Here is a 25,270-nt window from a genome sequence, read left to right as displayed (position 1 = left end):
CTCAGCATGACGCTGGGGCTTTACAGGCAGACACGGTGGGGGCCCGTCTCAAGAAGTTCAGTGCGCAGTGGGCCCACTCGCAAGTGGACACCTGGATCCTTCAAGTGGTATCTCAGGGGTACAAATTGGAATTCGAGACGTCTCCCCCTCGCCGTTTTCTAAAGTCTGCTTTACCGACGTCTCCCTCAGAGTGGTACCGAAGCCGGACGGCTCGGTGAGACCAATTTTAAACCTAAAATCCTTGAACACTTACATACAAAGGTTCAAATTCAAGATGGAGTCACTCAGAGCAGTGATTGCAAACCTGGAAGACGGGGACTATATGGTGTCTCTGGACATCAAAGATGCTTACCTACATGTCCCAATTTGCCCTTCTCACCAAGGGTACCTCAGGTTTGTGGTACAGAACTGTCACTATCAGTTTCAGACGCTGCCGTTTGGATTGTCCACGGCACCCCGGGTCTTTACCAAGGTAATGGCCGAAATGATGATACTCCTTCGAAGGAAGGGAGTTTTAGTTATCCCTTACTTGGACGATCTCCTGATAAGGGCAAGATCCAGGGAACAGTTGGAAGTCGGGGTAGCACTATCTCAGATAGTGCTGCGCCAGCACGGTTGGATTCTCAATATTCCAAAATCTCAGCTGATCCCGACTACCCGACTCCTATTCCTAGGGATGATCCTGGACACAGTCCAGAAAAAGGTGTTTCTCCCGGAGGAGAAAGCCAGGGAGTTATCCGAACTAGTCAGAAATCTCCTAAAACCAGGCCAAGTCTCAGTGCATCAATGCACAAGGGTCCTGGGAAAGATGGTGGCTTCTTACGAAGCAATCCCATTCGGCAGATTCCACGCAAGAACCTTCCAGTGGGATCTGCTAGACAAATGGTCCAGGTCGCATCTTCAGATGCATCAGCGGATAATCTTGTCACCAAGGACAAGGGTGTCTCTCCTGTGCTGTGGTGGTTGCAGAGTGCTCATCTTCTAGAGGGCCGCAGATTCGGCATTCAGGACTGGGTCCTGGTGACCACGGATGCCAGCCTGAGAGGCTGGGGAGCAGTCACACAGGGAAGAAATTTCCAGGGCTTGTGGTCAAGCCTGGAGACATCACTTCACATAAATATCCTGGAGCTAAGGGCCATCTACAATGCTCTAAGCCTAGCAAGACCTCTGCTTCAAGGTCAGCCGGTGCTGATCCAGTCAGACAACATCACGGCAGTCGCCCACGTAAACAGACAGGGCGGCACAAGAAGCAGGAGGGCAATGACAGAAGTTGCAAGGATTCTTCGCTGGGCGGAAAATCATGTGATAGCACTGTCAGCAGTGTTCATTCCGGGAGTGGACAACTGGGAAGCAGACTTCCCCAGCAGACACGACCTCCATCCGGGGGAGTGGGGACTTCACCCAGAAGTCTTCCACATGATTGTGAACCGTTGGGAAAAGCCAAAGGTGGACATGATGGCGTCCCGCCTCAACAAAAAACTGGACAGGTATTGCGCCAGGTCAAGGGACCCTCAGGCAATAGCTGTGGACGCTCTGGTAACACCGTGGGTGTACCAGTCAGTGTATGTGTTCCCTCCTCTGCCTCTCATACCCAAGGTACTGAGGATCATAAGAAGGAGAGGAGTAAGGACTATACTCGTGGCTCCGGATTGGCCAAGAAGGACTTGGTACCCGGAACTTCAAGAGATGCTCACAGAGGACCCGTGGCCTCTACCTCTAAGAAAGGACCTGCTTCAGCAGGGACCCTGTCTGTTCCAAGACTTACAGCGGCTGCGTTTGACGGCATGGCGGTTGAACGCCGGATCCTGAAAGAAAAAGGCATTCCGGATGAAGTCATCCCTACCCTGATCAAAGCCAGGAAGGATGTAACCGTGCAACATTATCACCGGATTTGGCGTAAATATGTTGCGTGGTGCGAGGCCAGGAAGGCCCCTACAGAGGAATTTCAACTGGGTCGTTTCCTACATTTCCTGCAAACAGGACTGTCTATGGGCCTAAAATTAGGGTCCATTAAGGTTCAAATTTCGGCCCTGTCGATTTTCTTCCAGAAAGAACTGGCTTCAGTTCCTGAAGTTCAGACGTTTGTCAAGGGGGTACTGCATATACAGCCTCCTTTTGTGCCTCCAGTGGCACATTGGGATCTCAATGTAGTTTTGGGGTTCCTAAAATCACATTGGTTTGAACCACTCTCCACTGTGGACTTAAAATATCTCACTTGGAAAGTGGTAATGTTGTTAGCCCTGGCTTCAGCCAGGCGTGTCTCAGAATTGGCGGCTTTATCCTATAAAAGCCCTTACCTAATTTTTCATACGGACAGGGCAGAATTGAGGACTCGTCCTCAATTTCTCCCTAAGGTGGTTTCAGCATTTCACTTGAACCAGCCTATTGTGGTGCCTGCGGCTACTAGGGACTTGGAGGACTCCAAGTTGCTGGACGTAGTCAGGGCCCTGAAAATATATGTTTCCAGGACGGCTGGAGTCAGGAAATCTGACTCGCTGTTTATCCTGTATGCACCCAATAAGCTGGGTGCTCCTGCTTCTAAGCAGACTATTGCTCGTTGGATTTGTAGTACAATTCAGCTTGCACATTCTGTGGCAGGCCTGCCACAGCCAAAATCTGTAAAAGCCCACTCCACAAGGAAGGTGGGCTCATCCTGGGCGGCTGCCCGAGGGGTCTCGGCTTTACAACTTTGCCGAGCTGCTACTTGGTCAGGGGCAAACACGTTTGCAAAATTCTACAAATTTGATACCCTGGCTGAGGAGGACCTGGAGTTCTCTCATTCGGTGCTGCAGAGTCATCCGCACTCTCCCGCCCGTTTGGGAGCTTTGGTATAATCCCCATGGTCCTTACGGAGTTCCCAGCATCCACTAGGACGTCAGAGAAAATAAGAATTTACTTACCGATAATTCTATTTCTCATAGTCCGTAGTGGATGCTGGGCGCCCATCCCAAGTGCGGATTGTCTGCAATACTTGTACATAGTTATTGTTACAAAAATCGGGTTATTATTGTTGTGAGCCATCTTTTCAGAGGCTCCTCTGTTATCATGCTGTTAACTGGGTTCAGATCACAGGTTGTACGGTGTGATTGGTGTGGCTGGTATGAGTCTTACCCGGGATTCAAAATCCTTCCTTATTGTGTACGCTCGTCCGGGCACAGTATCCTAACTGAGGCTTGGAGGAGGGTCATAGGGGGAGGAGCCAGTGCACACCAGGTAGTCCTAAAGCTTTTACTTTTGTGCCCAGTCTCCTGCGGAGCCGCTAATCCCCATGGTCCTTACGGAGTTCCCAGCATCCACTACGGACTATGAGAAATAGAATTATCGGTAAGTAAATTCTTATTTTTTTGTCAGAAGCCAATTATCCTACCAGTATGTTTTTGGATTGTGGGAAGACACCGGAGTACCCAGAGGAAACCCGCAAAAACACAAGGAGAACATACAAACTCCACAACGATGGGCCATGTCCAGGAACTTAACTCATGTACTGGCGTATTTATAATGGGTGCAGTGTGTGCGGCGCACACGCACCCCCGAGGTCCAGGCCCACACCGCACCCAATTTTTTTCGTGATACTTACCCTCTTTAGTCCCGCGGTGAAGCAGCAGCGCTTCAGGAATCACTGTGCAAATGGTGCGGCGCCATTTTTCTGATGTTTCGCGTATGCGCAGTAGGAAAATCACTGGGAAAATGGCCGCCTGCGTTCTAGACTCTAGGAGAGCGCTAGGGTCCCTTAGTGACCAGAGTCACAGCGCTGCCGCCAGCTAGAGGGGAGGGGGCCCTGACGGAGCCTGCACACGGACCTCCTCTTCTCTAGATATGCCCCGGCCTTCGTGCTAACCTTTACACCACCATGCTGCACCACTTGTAGTTATGACTGTACATTATGCACACAACCAGAGCCTTCTCAGTAATTAGTATTTCCCTACCGCCGGTAACACGAAATCCATGATCTGTGTCCTCCTGCCTACAGTACATACAGTGGGGGTAATTCAGAGTTGATCGCAGCAGCAAATTTGTTAGCAGTTGAGCAAAACCATGTGCACTGCAGGTGTGGCAGATGTAACATATGCAGAGAGAGTTAGATTTGGGTGGGTTATATTGTTTCTGTGCAGGGTAAATATTGGCTGCTTTATTTTTATACTGCAATTTAGATTTCAGTTTGAACACACCTCACCCAAATCTAATGCTCTCTGCACATGTTACATCTGTTCCCCCCCCTACAGTGCACATGTTTTGCTCAACTGCTAACAAATTTGCTGCTGCAATCAACTCAGAATTAGGCCCAGTATACCTGCAAAATACTCTATGGTATTTATTACATAGTTTTCACAAATGTATCCAGTACCTCCCAGCTGTCCCAGTCAGTGGGCGCTGTTACGCTGTTCTGATTGGGCCAGCTTAGTCCTACGGCTGGAAGGATGGGAAGAATACAGTATGTTGCTTTCTGCTGTTCGGTATATTATTTGTTACAAATGTTAAATTGTTCTGTGTGGATTCCTGAGTAACAAATCTCAGTGGCTGACCGTGAAGATGCAAATCGTATTGTCATGCTCCCCAGTACTTGTCCCTTTGACCGGCGTCTATTTACACAAGACATCTGCTGCAGAATTAGCATACAGTATTTTCACAGTAGCGGCTGCGTCAACCGTCATGGCTGCTACTGCAATGCGCGCAACTGTGGGCGCCCAAACGGGTCACTTTTCACACATTTTAGCTCACCATCCTTGGGGGGTGCGAGCTAAAATGTCAGCTGCGGCAGCTGATCGTGCCCAAATGGAGCTACAATTGAATAGCTTCTTTAGGCCCCATCTGCTGGCCGCCGGCCGCCAGTGCATTTGAATTCTGCCCCTAGGAGTTTTTTATGCTGAGTATTTATCTCCACATAGTGTACATGTGTTTAGTATGATTTGTGTTATTTTGTAAACCCATTGATACTTATGGGGATGTGGGTTACTAGCATTTACAGGGGAATTTGGTCAGGCTCCCGACAGCCAGAATTCCGATAGCGGCATCCTGACTGTAAGTACTGGAGTTAGGGTTAGGCTGCAGGAGGGGACGGTTAGGGATAGGCTGCGAGAGGGGACGATTAGTGTTTGGCTGCTGGAGGGGACGGTTAAGGTTAGGCTGTGGGAGGGGATGGTTAGGGTTAGGCTGCAGAAGGGGATGGTTAGGGTTAGGCTGCTGGAGGGGATGGTTAGAATTAGGCTGCGGGAGGGGACGGATCGGGTTAGGCTGCGGGAGTGGACGGGTAGTGTTAGTCTGCGGGAGGGGACAGTTAAGAATAGACTGCAGGAGGGCATGATTAGGGATAGGCTGCAGGAGGGGACGGTTAGGGTTAGGCTGTGGGAGGGGACGGTTAGGGTTAGACTACGAGAGGGGACCGTTAGGGATAGGCTTGCGGGAGGGGACGGTTAGGGATAGGCTGCGGGAGGGGACGGTTAGGGATAGGCTGCGGGAGGGGACAGTTAGGGATAGGCTGCGGGAGGGGACGGTCAGGGATAGGCTGCGGGAGGGGACGGTCAGGGATAGGCTGCGGGAGGGGACGGTCAGGGATAGGCTGCGGGAGGGGACGGTTAAGGATAGGCTGCGGGAGGGGACGGTCAGGGATAGGCTGCGGGAGGGGACGGTTAGGGATAGGCTGCGAAAGGGGACGGTTTGGGATAGGCTGTGGAAGGGGACGGTTAGGGTTAGGCTGCGAGAGAGGATGGTTAGGGATAGGCTGCAGGAGGGGACGGTTAGGGATAGGCTGCGGGAGGGGACGGTTAGGGATAGGCTGCGGGAGGGGACGGTTAGGGATAGGCTGTGGAAGGGGACGGTTAGGGTTAGGCTGCGGGAGGGGACGATTAGGCTGTGGGAAAGGACGGTTAGGGATAGGCTGTGGGAAGGGATGGTTAGGGATAGGCTGTGGAAAGGGACGGTTAGGGATAGGCTGTGGGAAGGCTGTAGGGTTAGGGATAGGCTGTGGGAAAGGATGGTTAGGGATAGCTGTGGGAAGGGATTGCTAGGGATAGGCTGTAGAAAGGGACGGTTAAGGATAGGCTGCAGGAGGGGACGGTTAAGGATAGGCTGTGGGAAGGCTGTAGGGTTAAGGATAGGCTGTGGGAAGGGACGGTTAGGGTTAGGCTGCGGGAGGGGATGGTTAGGGTTAGGCTGTGGGAAAGGATGGTTAGGGTTAGGCTGTGGGAAAGGATGGTTAGGGATAGGCTGTGGGAAGGGATGGTTAGGGATAGGCTGTGGGAAAGGATGGTTAGGGATAGGCTGTGGGAAGGGATGGTTAGGGATAGGCTGTGGGAAGGGATGGTTAGGGATAGGCTGCAGGAGGGGACGGTTAGGGATAGGCTGTGGGAAGGCTGTAGGGTTAGGGATAGGCTGTGGGAAGGCTGTAGGGTTAGGGATAGGCTGTGGGAAGGCTGTAGGGTTAGGGATAGGCTGTGGGAAGGCTGTAGGGTTAGGGATAGGCTGTGGGAAGGCTGTAGGGTTAGGGATAGGCTGTGGGAAGGGATTGCTAGGGATAGGCTGTAGAAAGGGACGGTTAGGGATAGGCTGCAGGATGGGACGGTTAGGGATAGGCTGCAGGATGGGACGGTTAGGGATAGGCTGTAGGGTTAAGGATAGGCTGTGGGAAGGGACGGTTAGGGTTAAGCTTGAGGAGGGGACAGTTAGGGTTAGGCTGCAGGAAAGGACGGTTAGTGGTAGGTTTAAAATACTTACTGGGATCCTGCCTATGGGGGTAATTCTGAGTTGATCGCAGCAGCAAGTTTGTTAGCAATTGGGCAAAACCATGTGCACTGCAGGGGGGGGGGCAGATATAACATTTGCAGAGAGAGTTAGATTTGGGTGGGTTATTTGGTTTCTGTGCAGGGTAAATACTGGCTGCTTTATTTCTCTTACGTCCTAGAGGATGCTGGGAACTCCGTAAGGACCATGGGGTATAGACGGGCTCCGCAGGAGATAGGGCACCTAAAAAGAACTTTGACTATGGGTGTGCACTGGCTCCTCCCTCTATGCCCCTCCTCCAGACATCAGTTAGATCTTGTGCCCAGAGGAGAATGGGTGCACTGCAGAGAGCTCTCCAGAGTTTTCTGTGGAAAAATAATTTTGTTTTTTTATTTTCAGGGAGTCCTGTTGGCAACAGGCTCCCTGCATCGTGGGACCGAGGAGAGAGAAGCAGAGCTGGTTTGTCAAGTTGGGCACTGCTTCTAAGGCTACTGGACACCATTAGCTCCAGAGGGAGTCGGAACACAGGTCTCACCTGGGGTTCGTCCCGGAGCCGCGCCGCCGTCCTCACAGATGCTGAAGGTAGAAGCGGATAGAGAAGACAGAACACATCTTAGGCGGCAGAAGACATCAGATCTTCATGAGGTAAGGCGCGCAGCGGTAAGCTGCGCGCCATTGCTCCCAGTCACACACACACAGAGCAGCACTGAAGGTTGCAGGGCGCAGGGGGGGGGGGGGGGGGGGCGCCCTGGGCAGCAATAAACCTCACATTTTGGCACAAATACAGTGGCATTAGACTGCGGCGGCAGTAAATCGCTGATCCCCCGCCATTTTATTGAAAAATCACTGGGACCGAAGCCCGCCGTCGGGTGGGCGGGGCTTGATCCTCAGCACTAACCAGCGCCATTTTCTCCACAGAAGCTGCATGAGAAAGAAAACGCTGGCTCCCTGGTCTCTCCCCTGCTGAACACAGGCTGGAAAAAAGAGGAGGGGGGCACTTTGGCGACGCAGTGAGTGGGAATTGACATAATATATAAAAAAGCGCTATCTGGATAGATATATATTTTCTTCCAGTGTTGTTAAGCGCTGGTGTGTGCTGGCATACTCTTTCTCTGTCTCTCCTTAGGACCTGGTTGGGGTTTTGTCCCCTTATAGGTTAATCCCTGTGTGTGTGGGGTGTCGGTACGTGTATGTCGACATGTCTGAGGCGGAAGGCTTCTCCAAGGAGGAGGTGGAGCAAATGAGTGGTGTGTCCCCGTCGGTTGTGCCGACTCCAGATTTGATGGACATGTGGCATACAAGTGTGGCATCTTTACATAAAAGGCTTGATAAGGCTGGTTTAGGGGGGACATCAGGCGGTCAATCCTCAGATTGGAACGACTCACAGGGCCCGTCGGGGTCTCAAAAGCGTCCCTTAACACAAGACACTACTACCGACACGGATTCTGATTCCAGTGTCGACTATGACGAAGTAAAATTGCACCCTAGGGTGACTAAAACCATTCAGTGCATGATTGTGGCAATAAGGGATGTGTTGCATATTGTGGATGAACCCTCGGTTCCCGACACAAGGGTACACATGTTTAAGGAAAAGAAACAGATTATTAATTTTCCCACATCTCATGAATTAAATGAGTTTTTTGGAAAAGCTTGGGAGACTCCGGATAAGAGACCGCAGAACCCCAAAAGAATTTTTATGGCATACCCTTTCCCTAAGCAGGACAGGGAGATTTCGGAATCACCCCCCACTGTGGACAAGGCCCTGACGCGCTTGTCCAAGAAAGTGGCGCTTGCGTCTCCTGACACAGCAGCCCTTAAGGACCCTGCAGATCGCAGGCAAGAAACTACATTAAAGGGTATTTATTCTCATACGGGTGCTGTGTTAAGACCGACGATTGCGTCGGCATGGGTGTGTAGCGCAATTGCAGCTTGGACAGATGAGCTGACAGATCAATTTGATGCTATGGATAAGGATACTATATTCCTAACTCTAGCATAAAGACGCAGTCTTATTTATGAGGGATGCTCAAAGGGACATTGGATTGCTAGCTTCCAGGGCCAATGCCATGTCTATCTCAGCGAGAAGATCCTTATGGACTCGCCAATGGACGGGTGATGCGGATTCCAAAAAACATATGGAAGTACTACCCTATAAGGGTGATGTATTGTTTGGGGATGGGCTGACGGACCTGGTTTCCACAGCTACAGCAGGTAAATCAAATTTTTTACCATATATTCCCCAACAGCAAAAGAAAGCAACACCCTATCAGATGCAGTCCTTTCGGTCGCACAAGTCCAAAAGAGGTCGGGGATCCTCTTTCCTCGCCAGAGGTAAGGGCAGAGGCAAGAGAGCACCTGCTTCGGCAGGTGCCCAGGAACAAAAGTCCTCCCCTGGCTGCTCCAAAACCCACAGCATGATGCTGGGGGCTCCCCTGAGGGAGTCCGCACCGGTGGGGGCACGTCTTCGACTTTTCAGTCAGGCCTGGGTCAGTTCGGACCTGAATCCCTGGGTGTTGGAAATAGTTTCCCAGGGTTACAAATTGGAATTCGAGGAGGTGCCCCCCGTGCCAATTTTTCAAATCGGCCCTACCAGCTTCCACATCGGAAAGGGATGTAGTGTTAGCTGCAATTCAAACGCTGTGTATACAGCAAGTGATAATCAAGGTTCCCCTGCACCAGCAGGGAAGAGGTTACTATTCAACCCTATTTGTGGTCCCGAAACAGGACGATACGGTCAGACCGATTTTAAATCTGAAATCCCTAAACCTGTACATAAAAAGATTCAAATTCAAAATGGAATCTCTCAGAGCGATAATAGCCAACATGGAGGAGGGGGAGTTTATGGTGTCTCTGGACATAAAGGATGCGTACCTTCATGTCCCCATATATGCCCCCCATTAGGAATACCTGAGATTCGCTGTACAGGATTGTCATTACCAATTTCAGACGTTGCCGTTTGGACTTTCCACGGCCCCGAGGATTTTCACCAAAATAATGGCGGAAATGATGGTGGTCCTGCGCAAGCATAGAGTCACAATTATCCCATACTTGGACGTTCTCCTGATAAAAGCGAGATCAAGGGAGAAATTGCTGAGCAGTGTGGCGCTCTCTCGGAGGGTGCTCTAGCAACACGGTTGGATTCTAAATCTACCAAAGTCACAGTTGATTCCGACAACTCGACTACCGTTCCTAGGTATGATACTGGATACGGAACAAATGAAGGTCTTTCTCCCAATAGAGAAAGCCCAAGACATCCAGAACATGGTCAGAGACCTGCTAAAACCGAAAAGGGTGTCAGTTCACCAATGCACTCGAGTTCTGGGGAAAATGGTGGCGGCCTACGAGGCCATTCTCTTCGGAAGGTTCCATGCAAGGACTTTTCAGCGGGACCTTCTGAACAAGTGGTCAGGGTCCCATCTGCACTTACATCGGAAAATAACTCTGTCCCCAGGAACCAGAGTGACCCTCCTGTGGTGGTTGCAAAGTGCTCACCTGCTGGAGGGTCGCCGGTTCGGGATTCAGGACTGGATCCTGGTTACCACGGACGCGAGCCTCCGAGCATGGGGAGCGGTCACACAGGGAAAGACTTTTCAGGGTCTTTGGTCAGACCAGGAGTCCTGTCTACACATCAATGTGTTGGAACTCAGGGCCATTTACAACGGCCTTCGACAAGCGGAGAGTTTTCTTCGAAACCTACCGGTTCTGATTCAATCAGACAATGTCACAGCAGTGGCTCATGTGAACCGCCAAGGCGGGACAAGAAGCAGAGTCGCGATGGCGGAAGCCACAAGGATACTTCGCTGGGCGGAAAATCATGTAAGCGCTCTGTCGGCTGTCTTCATTCCGGGAGTGGACAACTGGGAAGCAGACTTCCTCAGCAGACACGATCTCCATCCAGGAGAGTGGGGACTTCATCAAGAAGTCTTTGCAGACGTAACACGTCTTTGGGGAACTCCTCAAATAGACATGATGGCGTCACGCCTCAACAAAAAACTTCGGAGGTATTGCGCAAGGGCTCGGGACCCTCAGGCAGTAGCAGTAGACGCACTGGTAACACCGTGGGTGTTCGAATCGGTCAACGTGTTTCCTCCTCTTCCTCTCATCACGAAAGTGTTGAGGATCATAAGACGAAGAAGAGTACAGACGATACTCGTTGTCCCAGACTGGCCTCGAAGGGCCTGGTACTCGGATCTACAAGAGATGCTCACAGGAGACCCCTGGCCTCTTCCTCTGAGGGAAGACCTGTTGCAGCAGGGGCCCTGTGTATTTCAAGACTTACCGCGGTTACGTTTGACGGCATGGCGGTTGAACGCCGAATCCTAGCAAAAAAGGGGATTCCGGAAGAGGTCATCCCTACTTTAATAAAGGCTAGGAAGGAGGTGACGATAAAACATTATCACCGTATCTGGCGAAAGTATGTGTCTTGGTGTGAGACCAAGAATGCACCTACGGAAGATTTTCATCTGGGTCGTTTTCTCCACTTCCTACAGACAGGAGTGGATATGGGACTGAAATTAGGCTCGGTTAAGGTACAGATTTCGGCCCTCTCGATTTTCTTTCAGAAGGAATTGGCTTCTCTTCCAGAAGTCCAGACGTTTGTAAAGGGAGTGCTGCACATCCAGCCCCCTTTTGTGCCTCCAGTGGCACCATGGGACCTGAACGTGGTTTGCAGTTCCTAAAATCACACTGGTTTGAACCGCTTAACAAGGTTGAGTTGAAATTTCTTACCTGGAAGGTGGTCATGTTGTTGGCCTTAGCATCAGCAAGGCGAGTGTCAGAATTGGCGGCTCTCTCACACAAGAGCCCCTACTTGATTTTTCATGTGGATCGAGCTGAATTGAGGACACGTCCGCAATTTTTGCCTAAAGTGGTTTCGTCGTACCATATGAATCAACCTATTGTGGTGCCTGTGGCTACCGGTGACCTGGAGGATTCCAGATCCCTAGACGTAGTCAGGGCCTTAAAGATTTATGTAGCCAGGACGGCTAGAATTAGGAAAACAGAGGCTCTGTTTGTCCTGTATGCGGCCAATAAGATTGGCGCTCCTGCTTCAAAGCAGACTATTGCTCGCTGGATCTGTAATACGATTCAGCAGGCTCACTCTACGGCTGGATTGCCGGTACCAAATTCGGTTAAGGCCCATTCCACTAGGAAGGTGGGTTCTTCTTGGGCGGCTGCCCGAGGCGTCTCGGCTTTACAACTTTGCCGAGCGGCGACTTGGTCGGGGTCAAACACTTTTGCTAAATTCTACAAGTTTGATACCCTGGCTGATGAGGACCTAGCGTTTGCTCAGTCGGTGCTGCAGAGTCATACGCACTCTCCCGCCCGATTGGATGCTTTGGTATAAACCCCATGGTCCTTACAGAGTCCCCAGCATCCTCTAGGACGTAAGAGAAAATAAGTTTTTAAACCTACCGGTAAATCTATTTCTCCTAGTCCGTAGAGGATGCTGGGCGCCCGTCCCAGTGCAGAAACTCTGCAAGACTTGTATATAGTTGTTGCTTACATAAGAGTTATGTTACAGTTGACATCGGTCTAGGACCGTTACTGTCGTTTTTGTTCATACTGTTAACTGGTTATGTATGTTCCAGGTTACATGGTATGATTGGTGTGGGCTGGTATGAATCTTGCCCTTGGATTGCTTAATCCTGCCTTGTATTGTCCATCTCCTCTGGGCACAGTTCTCTAACTGAGGTCTGGAGGAGGGGCATAGAGGGAGGAGCCAGTGCACACCCATAGTCAAAGTTCTTTTTAGGTGCCCTATCTCCTGCGGAGCCCGTCTATACCCCATGGTCCTTACGGAGTCCCCAGCATCCTCTACGGACTAGGAGAAATAGATTTACCGGTAGGTTTAAAATCTTACTATTTACACTGCAATTTAGATTTCAGTTTGAACACAGCCACCCAAATCTATCTCTCTGCACATGTTATATATGCCCCCCCCTGCAGTGCACATGGGGGGTAATTCCAAGTTGATCGCAGCAGGATTTTTGTTAGCAATTGGGCAAAACCATATGTACTGCAGGGGAGGCAGATATAACATGTGCAGAGAGAGTTAGATTTGGGTGGGGTGTGTTCAATCTGCAATCTAATTTGCAGTGTAAAAATAAAACAGCCAGTATTTACCCTGCACAGAAATAAAATAACCCACCCAAATCTAACTCTTTCTGCACATGTTATATCTGCTCCCCCTGCAGTGCACATGGTTTTGCCCAATTGCTATCAAAAATCCTGCTGCGATCAACTTGGAATTACCCCCATGGTTTTGCCCAACTGCTAACAAATGTGCTGCTGCGATCAACTCAGAATTAGGCCCTATGTCTTCACCATATTTCTACTAAAATGTATAGTATAAAAGAGCTTAGAGACAGGCCTAAATGTTAATGGTTTTTTTACCGGGAGAAAAAAATGCGTTTAAGGAAAATGTGCCAGTGTGGGCGCCTGGGTATCACCTTGTAACGTCCCCTCCCCACCTGGTGAGCAGTGTATAGAAACTCCCTCTGTAATGGAACTACAACCCCAGGATTCGGGCAGGGAGAGAACACAGCCGGATCGGTGAGGGACAGGCAGTGTCTTCATCTGCCTCAGCTATCCTACGGGACTGTCGCTGGGGCTGTGAGTGCTGAATTACCGTGAAGAACATTCTGATCATTATGATTCAAACCTATTCCCACCGGCATCCGCTGCTACTTTCCAATGTAACGAAATTAGAGAGACTGTAAATTAGGCAGAGAAGTAGCTGAAGTATGCAGGTTGGTTAACCCACCGCTTCTCAACTGTTTCTTGCATTGTTTGGATATTAATTCAGGGGCCTGGTTTAGAGATGTATGCAATGTCATTGTTGTATGCGGTGGAGCGACTATTTTCCACTGCGCATGCTCCAGAGCCGCACACTACGTACACGCAGGAATTCATTAGAGATAGTGCGCACACAGAAGATTTATTCACAAGATGAGTGACAGGTACTCAGTGTCTGGGGGAGGTGATAGGGGTGGGGCAAGAAAAATGCAGGCGATTTGAAAAAATAAGATTTTAAACCTACCGGTAAATCTATTTCTCCTAGTCCGTAGAGGATGCTGGGGACTCCGTAAGGACCATGGGGTATAGACGGGCTCCGCAGGAGATAGGGCACCTAAAAAGAACTTTGACTATGGGTGTGCACTGGCTCCTCCAGACCTCAGATAGAGAACTGTGCCCAGAGGAGATGGACAATATAAGGCAGGATTTAACAATCCAAGGGCAAGATTCATACCAGCCCACACCAATCATACCATGTAACCTGGAACATACATAACCAGTTAACAGTATGAACAAAAAACAACAGTAACGGTCCAAGACCGATGTCAACTGTAACATAACCCTTATGTAAGCAACAACTATATACAAGTCTTGCAGAGTTTCCGCACTGGGACGGGCGCCCAGCATCCTCTACGGACTAGGAGAAATAGATTTACCGGTAGGTTTAAAATCTTATTTTCTCTTACGTCCTAGAGGATGCTGGGGACTCCGTAAGGACCATGGGGTTTATACCAAAGCATCCAATCGGGCGGGAGAGTGCGGACGACTCTGCAGCACCGACTGAGCAAACGCTAGGTCCTCATCAGCCAGGGTATCAAACTTGTAGAATTTAGCAAAAGTGTTTGACCCCGACCACGTCTCCGCTCGGCAAAGTTGTAAAGCCGAGACGCCTCGGGCAGCCGCCCAAGAAGAGCCCACCTTCCTAGTGGAATGGGCCTTAACCGAATTTGGTACCGGCAATCCAGCCGTAGAGTGAGCCTGCTGAATCGTATTACAGATCCAGCGAGCAATAGTCTGCTTTGAAGCAGGAGCGCCAATCTTATTGGCCGCATACAGGACAAACAGAGCCTCTGTTTTCCTAATTCTAGCCGTCCTGGCTACATAAATTTTGAAGGCCCTGACTACGTCCAGGGATCTGGAATCCTCCAGGTCACCGGTAGCCACAGGCACCACTATAGGTTGATTCATATGGAACGACGAAACCACTTTAGGCAAAAATTGCGGACGTGTCCTCAATTCAGCTCGATCCACATGAAAAATCAAGTAGGGGCTCTTGTGTGATAGAGCCACCAATTCTGACACTCGCCTTGCTGATGCTAAGGCCAACAACATTACCACCTTCCAGGTAAGAAATTTCAACTCAACCTTGTTAAGCGGTTCAAACCATTGTGATTTTAGGAACTGCAACACCACGTTCAGGTCCCATGGTGCCACTGGAGGCACATAAGGGGGCTGGATGTGCAGCACTCCCTTTACAAACGTCTGGACTTCTGGAAGAGAAGACAATTCCTTCTGAAAGAAAATCGAGAGGGCCGAAATCTGTACCTTAACCGAGCCTAATTTCAGGCCCATATCCACTCCTGTCTGTAGGAAGTGGAGAAGACGACCCAATTGAAAATCTTCCGTAGGTGCATTCTTGGTCTCACACCAAGACACATACTTTCGGCAGATACGGTGATAATGTTTTATCGTCACCTCCTTCCTAGCCTTTATTAAAGTAGGGATGACTTCTTCCGGAATCCCCTTTTTTGCTAGGATTCGGCGTTCAACCGCCATGCCGTCAAACGTAACCGTGGTAAGTCTTGAAATACACAGGGCCCCTGCTGCAACAGGTCTTCCCTCAGAGGAAGAGGCCAGGGGTCTCCTGTGAGCATCTCTTGTAGTTCCGAGTACCAAGCCCTTCGAGGCCAGTCTGGGACAACGAGTATCGTCTGTACTCTTCTTCGTCTTATGATCCTCAACACTTTCGTGATGAGAGGAAGAGGAGGGAACACGTAGACCGTTTCGAACACCCACGGTTTACCAGTGCGTCTACTGCTACTGCCTGAGGGTCCCGAGACCTGGCGCAATACCTCCGAAGTTTTTTGTTGAGGCGTGACGCCATCATGTCTATTTGAGGAGTTCCCCAAAGACGTGTTACGTCTGCAAAGACTTCTTGATGAAGTCCCCACTCTCCTGGATGGAGATCGTGTCTGCTGAGGAAGTCTGCTTCCCAGTTGTCCACTCCCGGAATGAAGACAGCCGACAGAGCGCTTACATGATTTTCCGCCCAGCGAAGTATCCTTGTGGCTTCCGCCATCGCGACTCTGCTTCTTGTCCCGCCTTGGCGGTTCACATGAGCCACTGCTGTGACATTGTCTGATTGAATCAGAACCGGAAGGTTTCGAAGAAAACTTTCCGCTTGTCGAAGGCCGTTGTAAATGGCCCTGAGTTCCAACACATTGATGTGTAGACAGGACTCCTGGTCTGACCAAAGACCCTGAAAAGTCTTTCCCTGTGTGACCGCTCTCCATCCTCGGAGGCTCGCGACCGTGGTAACCAGGATCCAGTCCTGAATCCCGAACCGGCGACCCTCCAGCAGGTGAGCACTTTGCAACCACCACAGGAGGGACACTCTGGTTCCTGGGGACAGAGTTATTTTCCGATGTAAATGCAGATGGGACCCGGACCACTTGTCCAGAAGGTCCCATGGAAAAGTCCTTGCATGGAACCTTCCGAAGGGAATGGCCTCATAGGCCGCCACCATTTTCTCCAGAACTCGAGTGCATTGGTGAACTGACACCCTTTTCGGTTTTAGCAGATCTTTGACCATGTTCTGGATGTCTTGGGCTCTCTCTATTGGGAGGAAGACCTTCATTTGTTCCGTATCCAGTATCATACCTAGGAATGGTAGTCGAGTTGTCGGAATCAACTGTGACTTCGGTAGATTTAGAATCCAACCGTGTTGCTGGAGCACTCTCAGAGAGAGCGCCACACTGCTCAGCAATTTCTCTCTTGATCTCGCTTTTATGAGGAGATCGTCCAATTATGGGATAATTGTGACTCCATGCTTGCGCAGGACCACCATCATTTCCGCCATTATCTTGGTGAAAATCCTCGGGGCCGTGGAAAGTCCAAACGGCAACGTCTGAAATTGGTAATGACAATCCTGTACAGCGAATCTCAGGTATTCCTGATGGGGGGCATATATGGGGACATGAAGGTACGCATCCTTTATGTCCAGAGACACCATAAACTCCCCCTCCTCCATGTTGGCTATTATTGCTCTGAGAGATTCCATTTTGAATTTGAATCTTTTTATGTACGGGTTTAGGGATTTCAGATTCAAAATCGGTCTGACCGTACCGTCCGGTTTCGGGACCACAAATAGGGTTGAATAGTAACCTCTTCCCTGCTGGTGCAGGGGAACCTTGATTATCACTTGCTGTATACACAGCGTTTGAATTGCAGCTAACACTACATCCCTTTCCGATGTGGAAGCTGGTAGGGCCGATTTGAAAAATCGGCGCGGGGGCACCTCGAATTCCAATTTGTAACCCTGGGAAACTATTTCCAACACCCAGGGATTCAGGTCCGAACTGACCCAGGCCTGACTGAAAAGTCGAAGCCGTGACCCCACCGGTGCGGACTCCCTCAGGGGAGCCCCAGTGTCATGCTGTGGGTTTTGGAGCAGCCGGGGAGGACTTTTGTTCTTGGGCACCTGCCGAAGCAGGTTCTCTCTTGCCTCTGCACTTACCTCTGGCGAGGAAAGAGGATCCCCGACCTCTTTTGGACTTCTGCGACCGAAAGGACTGCATCTGATAGGGTGTTGCTTTCTTTTGCTGTTGGGGAATATATGGTAAAAAATTTGATTTACCTGCTGTAGCTGTGGAAACCAGGTCCGTCAGCCCATCCCCAAACAATACATCACCCTTATAGGGTAGTACTTCCATATGTTTTTTGGAATCCGCATCACCCGTCCATTGGCGAGTCCATAAGGATCTTCTCGCTGAGATACACATGGCATTGGCCCTAGAAGCTAGCAATCCAATGTCCCTTTGAGCATCCCTCATAAATAAGACTGCGTCTTTTATATGGGCTAGAGTTAGGAATATAGTATCCTTATCCATAGTATCAAATTGATCTGTCAGCTCATCTGTCCAAGCTGCAATTGCGCTACACACCCATGCCGACGCAATCGTCAGTCTTAACACAGCACCCGTATGAGAATAAATGCCCTTTAAGGTAGTTTCTTGCCTGCGATCTGCAGGGTCCTTAAGGGCCTCTGTGTCAGGAGACGGTAGCGCCACTTTCTTGGACAAGCGCGTCAGGGCCTTGTCCACAGTGGGGGATGATTCCCAAATCTCCCTGTCCTGCTTAGGGAAAGGGTATGCTATAAAAATTCTTTTGGGGATCTGCGGTCTCTTATCCGGAGTCTCCAAAGCTTTTCCAAAGAACTCATTTAATTCATGAGATGTGGGAAAATTAATAATCTGTTTCTTTTCCTTAAACATGTGTACCCTTGTGTCGGGGACCGAGGGTTCATCCACAATATGCAACACATCCCTTATTGCCACAATCATGCACTGAATGGTTTTAGTCACCCTAGGGTGCAATTTTACTTCGTCATAGTCGACACTGGAATCAGAATCCGTGTCGGTAGTAGTGTCTTGTGTTAAGGGACGCTTTTGAGACCCCGACGGGCCCTGTGAGTCGGTCCCACCTGAGGATTGACCGCCTGATGTCCCCCCCAAACCAGCTTTATCAAGCCTTTTATGTAAAGATGCCACACTTGCATGCAACGTATGACACATGTCCATCCAATCTGGAGTTGGCACAACCGACGGGGACACACCACTCATTTGCTCCACCTCCTCCTTGGAGAAGCCTTCCGCCTCAGACATGTCGACACACACGTACCGACACACCCCACACACAGGGAGTTACCTATAAGGGGACAAAACCCCAACCAGGCCCTTAGGAGAGACAGAGAGAGAGAGTATGCCAGCACACACCCAGCGCTTAAAAACACTGGAATATATGACCAGATAGCGCTGTTATATGTATATAATTGTAATCTCCACTCACTGCGTCGCCAAAGTGCCCCCCTCCTCTTTTTTTTTACCAGCCTGTGAAGCTCAGCAGGGGAGAGAACAGTGAGCCAGCGTTTCCTTATGCAGTATCTGTGGAGAAAATGGCGCTGGTTAGTGCTGAGGATCAAGCCCCGCCCACCCGACGGCGGGCTTCGGTCCCATCAACTTTCTATAGAAAAATGGCGGGGGCTACCGGATTTACTGTGCCACAGCCTAATCCATGCTTATCAATGCCAAATATGAGGAATATTGCTGCCCAGGGCGCTGCGCCCTGCACCCTTCAGTGCCTGCTTGTGTGTGTGTGACTGGGAGCAATGGCGCGCAGCTTACCGCTGCGCGCTTACCTCATGAAGATCTGATGTCTTCTGCCGCCTGATGTCTTCTTTGCCTTCTCATACTCACCCGGCTTCTATCTTCGGCATCTGTGAGGAGGACGGCGGCACGGCTCCGGGACGAACCCCAGGTGAGACCTGTGTTCCGACTCCCTCTGGAGCTAATGGTGTCCAGTAGCCTTAGAAGCAGTGCCCAACTTAACAAGCCAGCTCTGCTTCTCTCTCCTCGGTCCCACGATGCAGGGAGCCTGTTGCCAACAGGACTCCCTGAAAATAAAAAACCTAACAAAATTATTTTTCCACAGAAAACTCTGGAGAGCTCTCTGCAGTGCTCCCATTCTCCTCTGGGCACAAGATCTAACTGGGGTCTGGAGGAGGGGCATAGAGGGAGGAGCCAGTGCACACCCATAGTCAAAGTTCTTTTTAGGTGCCCTATCTCCTGCGGAGCCAGTCTATACCCCATGGTCCTTACGGAGTCCCCAGCATCCTCTAGGACGTAAGAGGAAAAAAAATCACGGCATGGGTGAAAATGTATTAAAAAATGGCCGAAAACGCCCGCAATTGAATACCGTGTCAAATTATTGCCGTGTTTTTGACCAGTCGAAACAACGGCACTCAGTTAAATACCCCTCTAAATCTTTAGGCGTATGGCCAACTTTAGTCAGCCACTGCAAATTCGCTCGCAGCTGTAGAGCCCTCCGCTTTAGGAGAGCTGCTCTGTCTGAGACAACATAGACTCACTCAGAAGACCGATAGGCGATCGATGTGCATCCGATGTTTCCACTTTAGTATGCAAGTGGCGGATGTAAGATGGCAGTAGTGGGCGTCTCTATGCACAAGACGTCCACTGTCAATAGCATATTTTTGCAATTGCACAGCTAAGTAAATCACAACCCTCCTATCCTTTTATCATATATATCTCCTTACTTAGATATCTGTCAACTACCACATTGTGCATCTCATGTTAAATTAAAACTACATTTAAAAAGTTGAAGTTCACGGTGTCTTCCAGCAAATATATGTTATTGCCCATCCAGACCCACCTTATGTGACTCCACCCCCCACCCCCCTTCCTCCTACCCCACAAGCTCATGGTGCTGGGCATTAGTGTGGAATATTCAGATCTGTTACACACACACATGAGTTGCACTAACAGTCAGCCCTCTGTGCAGGGGACGTGCAGGCCGGGGAGCTCGGACTTGGCGCTGTGCCTGGGAGACAGGATGGGTTCCGTGCCGGACTGGATCAAGCGGTTCACTGGGCTGGTGACTTGGGATGTAAGAGGTACAGTGTTATGCATCATCGATCTTATAATAAACCCATTATACATATTAGTGTATAATATAGGAGTGTTGCTAGGCCCTGCCGTTAGAAATCCTGAAGTTATTGGATATGTGATAATTGTCCACAGTGTTCTAGTTGGAGTATGACCTGCAGAATGAGATGTATCCGTATAAAGCAAGTCTACCATACAGTACATACCATGTGGATGATAAATTCACCAAACGAAGCCACGTCATTAACAAGCGGAGTCTCACATACCCAGAGCAGGGCCTAATTTTGGCCAAGTGATCAGTTCCACTCCGTTTATATTTAATATAAAACACTGTTTTTATTTCAAAATCAACAAAACACTTTACAGTAAACCTGACAGCTTTAAATTCTGTTTGAAGACTTAAATACATTTAAAAGTGAATCAAAGTAGTGCTCCGCTATACAAGAGAACTGGTGACAATGGGGTGGGCCAGCAAACTCGTGAGCGTCCCAATTATCCCGTTTCACTAGCCCCGTATCCGTCCATGTTTTTTACACTTGGTGAGCAACACATGCCCACGATTAATATTCCGTCCTCATTTCTAACAGGATACATATCATGGCAGGACGCGTGCCCGCCGGACATGAGAGGGGGTCCATTGAGAAGGAGATGGAGGAGACCTTTATTGAGAACCTGAGATATGCAGCAGATGTGCTAGACCAGGTGTGTGGGAGTATGCTGGTGGGGTGCTCAGTAACAGGCGGTCTAAGACCTGAGCTGTAGACGCTGATCCCAACCGCTGCTCCTGGGTTGTTCCATAACACAGAGTGCCTCCAAAATGCAGGTGGAATAACAGCCACTATACAGGTTGAAAATCCATTAAATGGAGATCTTATAATGGCCCTCATTCCGAGTTGTTCGCTCGCTAGCCGCTTTTCGCAGCAGTGCACACGCTAAGCCGCCGCCCTCTGGGAGTGAATCTTAGCTTAGCAGAATTGCGAACGAAGTATTCGCAATATTGCGAAAAGATTTTTCTGTGCAGTTTCTGAGTAGCTCGAGACTTACTCTTCCAGTGCGATCAGTTCAGTGCTTGTCGTTCCTGGTTTGACGTCACAAACACACCCAGCGTTCGCCCAGACACTCCCCCGTTTCTCCAGCCACTCCTGCGTTTTTCCCAGAAACTGCAGCGTTTTTTCACACACTCCCATAAAACGGCCAGTTTCCGCCCAGAAACACCCACTTCCTGTCAATCACACTACGATCAGCAGAACGAAGAAAAAACCACGTAATGCCGTGAGTAAAATACCAAACTTCTTAGCAAATTTACTTGGCACAGCCGCAGTGCGAACATTGCGCATGCGCAGTTAGCGGAAAATCGCACCGATGCGAAGGAAAATAACGAGCGAACAACTCGGAATGAGGGCCCATGTACGTTTGGTGAAGACTTTTGATGTCATTTCTCCTGGGGCTCAGTGTTTTTGGATGTTTCAACAACACTCTGTACTAATTACATAGTTATCAGTGATAGAGTTTTTGAGACAAGTTCCTGGAATGTGGGTGCGGGGAGATTAGCGGTGGGTGATGTAAGCGGTACATTCATTGTCTTCTCTATAAATGTGCAGCCAATTGAGTCTTTGGGGGGCATTTATGAAGGTATACTGTAAATAAATTAATTTGCAGCCCTGAATAATGTAATATTTTTAAACATGGGATATACAGGAACCGTATTTTACGTATAACGTCCCCCCCACCCGTGGCTAAGAGTAGCCGTGTGGGAGAATGAAGTGACACAGTACATGTGACAGGAAACACACGCCCATTAAACTTGAGGGGGCTATTTATAAAACTCCCCCTTCTGTATTGCTGCTCCACTGCGCCGCACTCTGTGGAGACATTCCCCTCGTCAGAGCCAAGTCCATCGGGAATGGGGTTACGTTTTATACTGCGACTGTTAGATCTTTATTTATTTTGCCAAAAAATGACTGAGAAGATGGGAAAAGCTACAGAAATAAGCCACCTGTTCTTCTCTCCCGCAGGCCGGGATGGTGGGACTCATAGAGCCAATAAACAGCCGCATTACCGAGCCGCGATATTTCCTGAACACCCCGCAGCACGGTGAGTGGGTCTGTCGGCAGCTTTAGCGCCCGACATAATAATAATTATTGATGGATCCAATTTATATTTCAGGGGCCTCCATCCTAGAGAAGGTGGGGAGACCCAATCTGAGGCTTCAAATGGCAAGTAACCGCATTGGCTTATATACACGCGACAGGCTTCTTTGTGTCATAGTAACAATCTAAGAGAATTTACTGACAACTGCCAATTCTTGCTGACATATATTTTGTATATTTGTAAATGAAATATGGTGATGATTTGGAATACAGTAGTGTATATACTGCGCTTCTAACATTTCTCCCTATGCAATGGAAATATCACACTGGTGTAACTGTACTTTCTACGTGGCAGGATGTCTATCACTGGCAGATCATGGATGGAAATCTAACACAGAATATTAAAACATACTTTCCTTTGATTGGTGAGTTCCAGAGTTTTATATATATTTTGGCTCATGGAATCTCCTGGGCTAGCAGTTTTACTATCCACGTGGGGCGGGGAATGTGTTTTTCCAGTACACATTGCTAAAATAATCTGTATATAAGAGAGCTGAATCCCCCACCCAAAGTAGAATTTTTACAGAACCCCATTTTAGAGCCCCTGCTCCAGCGATGCGGTCTGTTTCTTGCGTGACGGTGACGCCATCTTCTAGCCCAGCATTACGTGTTGGCGTGCCCTCTTCCCTTACTGCATTGCAACTGGCAACCACAGTGGCAAACGCAGTATTTCTAGAGGGGGGTTTCCAAATGTGGGAAGTCTGGGCGAGCAGTAAAAGAACCTAGTAACAACCCTGGACATTAATGTAAACATTGGTCTTTTATACACTGAATACTGTATGGAATACAGTATTAATATCTAACACTATAGATGGTCTATAGTATAGGCTGTGTCAAACATATTGAAATAATATTAATTAGATAAGTGGTCTGGAAAAGGTTACACATACCATAATAAATAAATACACAAACATATTAGAACCAGTACTGGTCTTTCTAAGCATACATTCTCCCACCTCATGATAGGGCTCCTGTCTCTTCTTCCTAGTAGCTACTCTTTGTTCCAGTGCACTGATTGAGGACTCAGAACCAAAAACAGCAAACTTTGTAGAAGAAGCTTTTACCACTGGGCATGTGCAGCAGCTCTGCTCTGTCCCCTAAACTGCATGATGTGGCGACAGTCCTAGTAATTGTATCAAATACCACTGCTATTGTCATAATTTGAGCCACTTGCCAAGAGGAGGGAGGTTTCCGGGCAACCGGAACCCCCCCACCCAGTGCGTTTGCCTATGACCCCTTTAATTATCTTCTGCACACAGAGTTGGGCAGCCAGTCTATGATAAAGTAGGGGGGGAGTGGGGGGGGGGGGGGGGGTCCGGATCTACTAATATGCATTCATTAATAACATGAAACAATTGCCTTGGATAAAGGATATGAAAGCAACAATCTGTATTTTCTATATATACAAGCCATTTGCTTATAGCCCAGCCAGCAGGAGCACCTACCTCTGGTACTGCCATTTTCAGAGGTTTGTTGCTACTATAGGCTAAGCCCCCGTAAACCTGTTGTTCCCACCTGCTGCGCAGCACCGTCTCCATGGGCCAGCTTTGGCGGCCGAGCTACGCTGAATCCGGTCCGCAGTGACCGCTATAGAGGCAGCACGCTTCTCAGCTTCCAGGCATTACTACCACAAGTGCCTGTAAATCAGACAATCGGCTTAGAGAGCTGCACCCAATAACAGTCACTTAGCTTATAATTCTGAGTAATGCACACGATTTGATATTTATCAATGTCCAATACTGGCCAGAAGTGCTCTTTAACTTGTATTAGGAGGCGTTCAAGACCAGTGCACATTAAAAGTAGCATCCTTTCCCTACTTAAGATGCTTGTCATTTAGCGGAGCATTAGGATTTACATCTTCAATACTGAGAGCAGACTTTATTTTTCTTTGTGCGGATGCCATACTTCCAGCAGTGGCCGATCTGCCTGGCAGATTTCATATTGCTGTAATTATACGTTCTTGCTGGATAATAGCATTTAAAAGTAGTGAAAGGATAGATGCATGGTGCCGTTCCCCAGGAAAATACACTTATTTGCAAGTAAAGAATAGCTTTATCCAACCAAATTAGACTTTCTCTGATCTATTTGCTCTGGTTTTTGCAATGTTATTGATTGAGGTCTGTTTTTATCATTGCCGCGTAATGAAACTCTCTCTCCAGGCAGAATAATAATTGCGCTCTCGTTTCCTATTTATACAAACATCCGTGTGCAGGTCATGTCCAGATCGCTCAGGTGCCGCATCGGAATGAGCCTGACAGTCCCGGAGAGGTGAATTTCCTGTATCTGTTTGACCTCCTGCAGGAACTTGGATACCGGGGCGATGTTGGATGCGAATATAAACCTCTTGGTGAGTGTCGCTGACCTCCTTTATGCCCATCTGCGTCAGCAGACAAGCTGTACACACGCGACATGTTTAAAGAACAGCAAAAGGGAAGATCGCCAGGTGCTAGGTTGGTGACATTAAACATGCACTGGCTTATTCAGTTATTTCATTCATTTTCACGTGCGTTCCATTAAGGCGTTCATTACAGTCTCGGCCAACACCACACGATGACAGAGATACGGGATAAGTTGTTAAACCTTCAAACAAAGTTCCACATTCCAACTGGTAATTTGATTTGCAAATTATTGTCATCGGCTCTTCTGTTGACCTCTTGTGGAATAATAAGCACATATTCCAGTTAATTCTAACCCATTCACTTGTGAGCTGGAGCTTTTAGGCGATAGGCATCATCGAGTGAGTTTGAAAGGAAGTCTGAGCTCTCTCATTCACTAAAACATAACTTGGAAAGCTAGCAGCACTAGATTTCACTGTGTTGAAATATATTCGCTGTAATGTGAAAAACAATTAACCTGCCGCAAAAAGACTGATACACTTACGTGTTGTGTTTTCACCATACACCTGCAGGAAAACAAACGCAGAGG

At 49.0% G+C, this 25,270-nt stretch overlaps 1 protein-coding gene across 1 annotated transcript in view; it reads left to right on the top strand.

Annotated features, from left to right (window-relative positions):
• The window catches only part of HYI (hydroxypyruvate isomerase (putative)), a 39,670-nt gene that overhangs the window by 9,402 nt on the left and 4,998 nt on the right, over positions 1-25,270 (top strand). The window contains exons 2-7 of the mRNA XM_063939331.1: positions 20,092-20,203; positions 20,783-20,897; positions 22,211-22,289; positions 22,362-22,411; positions 22,641-22,710; positions 24,558-24,692. Of these exons, the coding sequence (XP_063795401.1) occupies positions 20,092-20,203; positions 20,783-20,897; positions 22,211-22,289; positions 22,362-22,411; positions 22,641-22,710; positions 24,558-24,692 (561 nt within the window). The remainder of the gene's footprint in view (positions 1-20,091; positions 20,204-20,782; positions 20,898-22,210; positions 22,290-22,361; positions 22,412-22,640; positions 22,711-24,557; positions 24,693-25,270) is intronic.

Source organism: Pseudophryne corroboree, chromosome 9, assembly GCF_028390025.1.
Source record: "Pseudophryne corroboree isolate aPseCor3 chromosome 9, aPseCor3.hap2, whole genome shotgun sequence".
In the NCBI taxonomy this organism is placed as follows: domain Eukaryota; kingdom Metazoa; phylum Chordata; class Amphibia; order Anura; family Myobatrachidae; genus Pseudophryne; species Pseudophryne corroboree.
This window is presented reverse-complemented; position numbering and strand designations above follow the sequence as displayed.